This window comes from Microtus ochrogaster, unplaced genomic scaffold (assembly GCF_000317375.1).
Source record: "Microtus ochrogaster isolate Prairie Vole_2 unplaced genomic scaffold, MicOch1.0 UNK30, whole genome shotgun sequence".
NCBI lineage: Eukaryota > Metazoa > Chordata > Mammalia > Rodentia > Cricetidae > Microtus > Microtus ochrogaster.
In genome coordinates, this window is record NW_004949128.1 from 2,593,039 (window position 1) to 2,601,357 (window position 8,319).

The window sequence follows — 8,319 nt, forward strand, 5'->3', positions numbered from 1 at the left end:
TGTAGAGCATCTTGCGGGGAGGGGGTTGGAACTTTTCAGGGTGAAGCTTTCCAGGGTAGAGATTGGTGGGGTTTCAAATCCAAAGGTTGGGCTTTTTACTCTGTAGGATGGGGCAGTTAAAGACTGTTCTGTGGGTGGAACCTGGGAGCTGGAGGTGCTGGGGGAGGGGCCTGGCCACCGACGTGACTGGAGGGGCTTCCAAACAGAGCATCCCTTAGTTTTTGTAGGCAGTGTCTTGGTGAAAAGTGCATGAGGATCCAACAATGACCACGACATGAGGCACCTCTTTTTCACAAGGGCAACCAATTTTGAATTTTCTCCTAGGAAAGATGAGGCACCATCAGTACACTTGGAACCCACACATGTCAAGTGCCAGGTTGTGCTCCAGAAAGAAATCTCTGAGGAGACGGGACACATTGGCCCCTTTCATGGGTAACCGCAAATGTCACAGAACAGGCACTCCTGCGGTTTCCCCCCATTTTACACATCACAAGAATGCCGTCAGATGGCTGCAGTCATCCCTGTCAGCTGCCTCTGCAAGCTGAATGCCCCCCTTCAGAGGACTAGCTCTGAGCCCTCCTAGAACTTGCTGTAAGAAGACCTGGCTCATTTAATCAGTTCTAGAATGAATCCCATCATTGAACAAAAGGGCGGTTGCTGAAGCTGCTTCTGGGCATCCCAGGCCAGAACGATTTGTGCTTTTCCGAGCGCACGAGGTTTGACTAATTACCCAGCCGCGGTGTGAGTACCTGGGCTTCTCCTGGGCACACAGATACACAGATTGATGTGACGCCCACAGCAAGGCGCTCTCATGTGATCCAAGTGTTTTCAGCTGACCAGATGGTGCTGGTGTAGGCTTTGGGCTACTGAGGTTATGCCGTGCAACGCCACCATGCCATCTTTTGAAACGGTCTGACAGTTTTGATGGCGAGAGGTCAGCACTTGAAAATATGTTGTTGCACAACACACGCCATGGGCGCTGAGTGCTATCCACCTCCACTGTACAGGTGAACCAGTGATAAACATGGCCATCACCCCGTTCGCATTTCTTTGACACGGCATGCAAAAATTCTCAGTGAATGTGCCAGAAACACCAAGGAATTGGAGTAAAATACAGCCCTGAATTTAAATGAAGCCACGTTACAGGCTAGTCTGTCACTACATATTATCCTGCACGCATCAAGAAATGTCCTGTGGCTTGTCTGTTCAAAGTAAATCAAGACAGCATGGCATCTAACTCAGTGCCAGCCACTTTGCTAGAATGAATGCTTGGCATAAGTGATTTACCAACAGGTCATACCTGGGAGAGTTGGGCTTAGGGAAATTATTAATCCCTGAGTCCTTGCCAGAAAATTGTATGTGAGACTTGATGTATTTTCAGTAATGTTACAAATGTTATTTGTTAAAATCGGATCAACTCGTATCTTCTGGAAAGGACCCTCCGTGACCATCTCTTCCATCTATTCTGTTCCAAAGACTTATGTCAAGAACCATGGAATAAGCTAGTTCCAGGACAGGCTCCAAAGCTACAGAGAAACCCTGTCTTGAAAAACCAAAACCAAAACCAAAAAGAACCATGGAATAGATAAAGCAAGCAGTCACCAAATACTCAAAGAAACAGCAGATTTTGACAAAGTGGCTCATGTTTTTAATGAAGATTAAACAGGCATGTAAAGCTATTTGATCCCTGTTCAATTTTGATTCCAACTAAGCAAGAATTTCAAATAGGTCTTTATGTCTAATGATGCCTGCTCTGTACAAAGGCAGGCTGTGCACTGGTTCAGGGTACCCTTGCTTCTGGTGTAACATCCCGTCCACACATGAGAACAAAGCCGAGAACTTATTATTGACACATCAAGATAGTTTTCATATGAGGACAGTCTTGGTTACCACAGAACGTTTCGCAGCACTTGTCCACATAACGAACCCTTAAGAAAACTGATCAAGACAGAAGCCGAGGCAACAGAATAAAACAAGCAGCATCGTTGAGATGCGGCTTAACCCAAGGACAGGGTGTAGAAGGCCAATGGCATAGATGCTGAGCTCCAACGGCTCACCTGCTAATACGGTGTTGCTAGACCCTCCTCTGGGGACTCTGATCCTCTAGCTCTGGAATGGGGGCCAGGAATCTGTATGTTAAAAAAGTACATTTGCTAATTCTTAAGATGAGAGCAGTGATCTACCCGAAGAGACAATCATCATAAGCCCCGGGAGCCCTCTTGTGTGCCCTGTACTATCACAGAACTAAGGATCTCTGGGAACTGCAGTGCCTTCCTGGAATCCGCCCGCCCCCCCTCAGACTGAAGAGTGAGGCCAGCAAGGGCTACTACAAAACCACACAGACTGCTTGATTGACTTCCATCCCCACCCCAAACTGCAGATGGAGTTCAAGGACTTGGGCATACTAGGCAGGTGCTCAACCATGGAACTATAGACCAGTCCATGTACTTGTTTCTGAGAAAAGAGTTTGTGCAAGACTCCATGTATAATGCTCATCTCTGTCACCCTTGGAAAAGGAGACTAGATAGCAAGAATTTTCAAACCCTTGAGATGAGCTTGCCACCCAAGAGGCTTTCTTGTGTTTTAGGACCTCAAGGTGTGTCTGCGTGCTCCTTTGCAGGAATTAGGACAACAATATTCTAAACACACTTAATCAGGAAGCGCGTCACCACAAGGGACTGCTGATCTGAACGGGTTTGCTACTGGTATTGTGGTTGCGTTCAAGTTTTTGTTTGTTAGAGATAATTGTTTACAAGTGAAATGATGTCTGGGATTTCCTCTGCAATACGGTACCTCAGCACACTCACAAACACACCAAGATGGCGGGGAGAAGTGCAGTTGGCTTTTGTTTGGTAAGTCAGATGATGGACACACGTCAGTCATTCTCACAGCTTTTATGCAGATGGAGTTTTCTGTAACAAGACATACAATAATCCCAAAGTACCACCTGAAGACAACTACAGTTCACTTTCAGAAAGGTCTCCTGCCCATCTTCAGAGATCGGAAAAGGGCTGAATGAACACAAGGAAAAGCCCCGAGTTCTGTTCCCAGTACTCCAAACCGAGCGTGATGGGGCAGACCTGTAACTCCAGCATTCAGAAGGTAGAGGCAGGGGGATCAGGAGTTCAAGGTCATACTCTGCAACACAGTGCCAGCATATTTATAGATATAAAATAGAAATAAAAACATCACAAAATGAAATGTTTTTACGCTTTTATGAAGCATATATTGAGGAAAAAAATCAGTTGAATGTGAATGTTCACATTATAGAAACATATGTGCGCATATGATACCCCTGGAGTATGTTCATCAAACTAAACTTGTTTTTATTTTATTCTATTTTTAAGATAGGGTCTCAGCCTTGCAGTAGTGGCACACACCCTTAATCCCAGCACTTGGGAGGCAGAGGCAGGTGGATCTCTGTGAGTTCAAGGCCAGACTGGTCTAGAGTTCCTGGACAGCCAGGACTATTACACAGAGAAACCAAGTTTTGAAAACAAAAGACAAACAACAACAACAACAAAAAAAAACAACAGCAACAACAACAAAAAAATAGGGTCTTACTGTCCAGCCTTGGCTAGCCTGGAATTGTCCGTACAGACTTTTCTACCACCCGAGGGTGTTGGAGAGGCAGATGTAAGCATGGCTGTAGCTAAAATCAGTAGCCAGGACAGGAGTGGGAAAGTCGGCGCGGGCGAGAGCGTCTGAGGCATCTGCCTGAGAAGTTGGTTTTGTCACTTGAAGGCTGGGATTTTTAGATCCTCGTGCGGATGGCAGTACCTACCTTCCGGATCTGCGGGGCGGCATAATTAGAAGAACACAGGAAATAACTTAATTGCTTAAGCTCTCAAGTGTTAGCGAACTGAGGTCCTGCAGCTCGGCTGCAGCGTCAGGTGAGGTCGAGAATGCTCGGGAGCCAGTTCCAGGGTCCAGCTCTGTTCTAAATTAAGCCAGGAACCCAGGACCTCGGGACCTATCCTGTCTGCTCCCCAGCAGGAATCTAAATGCACTATCGCCTCTAGAGGCGCTAGCCCTCTCGCTACAGAGTTTCAGGAACAGGGCGAGGCTGCTCCTGTACGCAGGCGCAGTGATGATCGGCTAAGGGTGAGGGCGGTGGAGGGGCGCGGTGTGGTGTGGGGTGTGGGGTTCTCCTCGGGGCTACAAGCTACTTGTGTTGTGGCCTCCCTGGGTTTTAAAGATGTGAACTGTAGGGCCGACGGAATGCCTGGAGTGGAAAAGAGGTGCAGTGAGGTTTGCATAGTTTCACCTTTCGACATGATAAAGGATGCTGGCATTTTCTTGTACAAACTCAAAACAAATCAACCCAGGTCTCTCAACACTCCTCTAATCCATTTCTTTACCAAACAGATAAACGATGCTACAAACAACTCAGTTAAATATTTCAATGAAATCTTTATTAACAAAAGATAGTACACAAAACAGACACCAACGACGCACTCACTTCGCGGTAAACTACCTATGCTGAGGTAGGGATAGAACAATTTTGACCTTGAGATCTATTTGCAATATAGTGTTGTGTGTTTGTGTTGAGCATGGCGTGTGTGTAGAGCTCGGAGAACAGCCAGTTCCTTGGGTGCTCTCACTAGCCTGGTACTTGCAGACTTGGCCGGGCTGTCTGCCTCTCCGGGGCGGATATTACAAGAAGCACCCCTGTATCTGGCAGGCCTGCTTTCTTTCGCTCTTTTATGTGAGCCCACATCCTCAGGCTTGCAAGGCAAGCCCTTCTCTGACCGAGTGAATTTCCCAAGCCTGCACTGTAGTTTAGTCTCCGTCTGAACACTGACGTCATGTGTAGCCAGGTATTTGGGAACTTGGTTCAGCTGTCTTTCCTCTGCGGTGTCTGAGATGCTGACTTGACACAGTATCCTAGACGTCAGTTTGGAACACATTTGTTGAGTAAATGTACTCAGATCGTGTTCTCACAATCGTATGGCGTCAGCATTGTCTCTACCATGAGTTTAGGTGAAGAAGGCTGAGGATCACAGCAGTATCAGCTATAAATATGCCAGGAAGCTAACTTTAAAACGTCTTTAAGAACCTTCAGCTCAGTTTTTTTGCTCTCCAAATTATATCAAGTGATGCCTGCTGGGCATGTAGACTCTAATAGATGTCTAAGATATTTTGTAACTCTTACGAGGACCAGAATTAGATGATATAATGTCTTCTATCATAAAAGAAGGGCGTTTTATGTCTAAAAAAATTCATGTTCAGTGAGGTGGGCGTGAAGTAGTCGATGCTGACCATTCCAAAGCTAAGCATTTTAGATGTAAGGTACAAGGAAACGCAAGGAAACCCAAAATTTAACAACCAAGTGAAAAATAGATTTATTATTCAGGTTATGGGGGACACAGATATTTACATGCCTTATAGATTTCCTTCGCAGACGAAGGCAGAATATTTGTTGTTGTTTGAAACCAAGAAAATCCTAAAAGGCATTAAAATGAATAGAATTCTATAAAAAACTGCAATTATTGAGATAAATTACTAGTGATGTCACTCCTGGAGGTTAGGAACTGAGGAGCTCTGGCTGTAGGGCGAGGCCCTGCCTCCACCATGATTCTGCTGTATAGAAGACCAGAGACTGCACACAGCTTGAGACCTAACTATGGAACAGGTGACTTCTATTTTTTTCTTAAATTTGAGGCCATCTTGCTTTGTAGCCTAGCACAGCTTCAAACTCTTATTCATTGAGACAAAGTCTCACATGGTGTAGGCTGGTCTCAAGCTTGCTCTGTACCTGAGGGTGGCTCTGGCACAATCTCTGCTAGGATTACAGGTGTGAGTACCACCACACTCGGCTGACCTTGAACTCTTGCTCCCTGACTCCGCCACTCTCAGGTGCTGGCATCACAGGCTTGAGCCACTGTGCCAGGCTCTCAAGGACACTCTTGCGAGGAAGACAGCCAAAGTCTCTTCCCTAATCTAATTAGAATGGACGATGTTTAACCCCAACCCACAAATGTATGCTCTTTCTTGCTCACTTTGTTTCTTGACTGTGGAGAATGATTCTGAGACCTCGGAAAGCTTTATTAATGCCAGCCAGCACAAAGGAAGGACAAGGGCTTTCTATCAAGAGTCAGGAAGGAGCCGGAATGAAGATGCTGTGTATGTATCCCTCCTGACTAGTTACTACTGTCCCAGGAAAGAGGCCATGGGGTCGTCTGGCCTCTGCCGTTTCATTCTGTAGGCCTCCATTTCCTCTTCAGTGGGCTCCCGGGTTTCATATATGCTGTTGTATGGCCGCTTCCGCTCATCAATCTGCATGATCTCCTTGACATGAAGAAGGCGGGCCTCCTCTGCGTTCAGTGCCTGTGGTGAGAGGTGAAAACAAGCTCTCAAATCTCTATCCCACGGCTTTTGTTAAAAAGAACATGGAAGACCTCTTGGTCTATGAAGGGCTCTATCAACCCTACACCGTCTGGATACCAACCCCACACCGTCTGAATACCAACCCCACACGGTCTGGATACCAACCCCACACGGTCTGGATACCAACCCCACACCATCTGAATACCACTTCCACACCGTCTGAATACCAACCCAACCCCACACCGTCTGAATACCAACCCCATACCATCTGAATACCACTTCCACACCGTCTGAAACCAACCCCACACCGTCTGAAAGAACACAGCAGTCAGTTAGCTCCTTTTACTGTGAACTACAACTAGCTACTATTCGGCTCACTTGATAACTTTCATAGAGCACAAAATGTGGGATGACAGTTTTTAATCGGTTAGAGGAATCTGGTTGAGGGGCTGGCATGGGCAAAGGCCGTGGCTGCTAAGCCTGATGACGTGAGCTCAATCCACAGAATCCAACAACGGAAGGAGGGGACCAGCTCCTGCCAGTTGTCTGACCGCTGCAGAGGTTCATGTGGACACGCACACACCTGCCACTGCAGGCAGGATGATAATGTCCCAGACCCACAGATGGTGGCTCTTGCTATTTGTCACTTTTGCTTCTTTAACACCACAAAAAGTACCTTTTTCAGTTTCTCGTGCTTCCTGTCCTCGTCGTCGCTGTCGGAGCTGCTCTTTCGGTGTTTCTTCTTCTTCTTTTTCTTCTTCTTCTCCTCTTTTAGTTTTTCCTGATGCAGCTGACAGGGAGAATAGAAACACCATATGAACACAGAGCTCTGGCACAAGTTTTAACACCCTACCTCCTGCCCCCAGGATTTAACAGTCCCAAACAGGGTATTCCAGACTGACCTCCATGAGGGTCTGTGGTTTCTTTGCAGGTTCTTCTCCAGCTGTGTCACTTATAATACACTCCTCTGAATTCTGTGGGAAAGAAACAGAATTTGAGCTGAAGACTACAGTTAAAAATCAGCTGAAGAGGGGCTGGAGAGATGGCTCAGTGGATAAGAGCACTGGCTGCTCTTCCAAAGGTTCTGAGTTCAATTCCCAGCAACCACATGGTGGCTCACAACTACCTGTAATAAGATCTGGTGCCAATTTAGACTGCAGGAACACATGCAGGCAGAACATTGTATACACAATAAATAAATAAATCTTAAAAAAAAAATCAGCTGAAGAACAGGTTAGAATTTGATACACAAGAAGATACGTTTTCTGCAGGGGTTTGGCTGTCTTCCACCTTTAAGAACTAGAGGACAAGGGCTGAGATGTAGCTTGGTTGCCAGAGTCCTTGCACAGCCTGCAAAGTCCTGGCTCTACCTCCAGAGCCTCCTAGAGCCAGGACTGAGCACTACCTGTAACCTCAGCATCTGGGAAGTGTGGACAGTCCAATCACAAGTTCAAGGTCACCCTTGGCCAGAGTGGATTCACAGTTAGCTAAGCCTACATGAAACCCCAACTCACTCACTTAGCATTCTCCTCCACACAAAGGAAAACAAATCAGAGGACAGTTACTTACCACACTCTCCTTCCCCGCTTCTCCGGTGCAATAGGAGTACTTGAAAAACGAGTGACAGCATTTGTATCCCCACCGGCCGTCCTTCCAGTAAGATCCCCAGATGTGCTGCAGAGAGAGACACAGAAAGTATTTAAAAAGCAGCTTGAAATTAGGGTCTTTCCCTGGGCAATGGTGGCACATGCCTTTAATCCCAGCACTCAGGAGGCAGAGGCAGGTGGATCTATGTGAGTTTGAGGCCACCCTGGCCTACAGAGTGAGTTCCAGGACAGCCAGGACTACACAGAGAAATCCTGTCTCGAAAAACCTAGATAAAGCAGTCTGGGTTAGGTAATATTATATTCTTCTGGAGTCTTTGATAAACTTGAAGAATGGTTAGTTATAGTTTTTCATTGTTATGATAAAAGATAAGGTAGATATAAA

The 8,319-nt window shown here is 46.4% G+C and overlaps 1 protein-coding gene across 1 annotated transcript in view; it reads right to left on the reverse strand.

The window, feature by feature from the left end:
* Nucleotides 1–5,326: 5,326 nt before the first annotated feature.
* Slu7 (SLU7 homolog, splicing factor) overlaps nt 5,327–8,319 on the reverse strand; it is a 16,868-nt gene continuing 13,875 nt past the window's right edge. Inside the window, exons 13-16 of the mRNA XM_005368184.2 lie at nt 7,900–8,004; nt 7,233–7,304; nt 7,007–7,120; nt 5,327–6,330 (exon numbers count right to left, since the gene is read on the reverse strand). Coding sequence (XP_005368241.1) covers nt 6,151–6,330; nt 7,007–7,120; nt 7,233–7,304; nt 7,900–8,004 — 471 coding nt within the window. The 3' untranslated portion in view covers nt 5,327–6,150. The remainder of the gene's footprint in view (nt 6,331–7,006; nt 7,121–7,232; nt 7,305–7,899; nt 8,005–8,319) is intronic.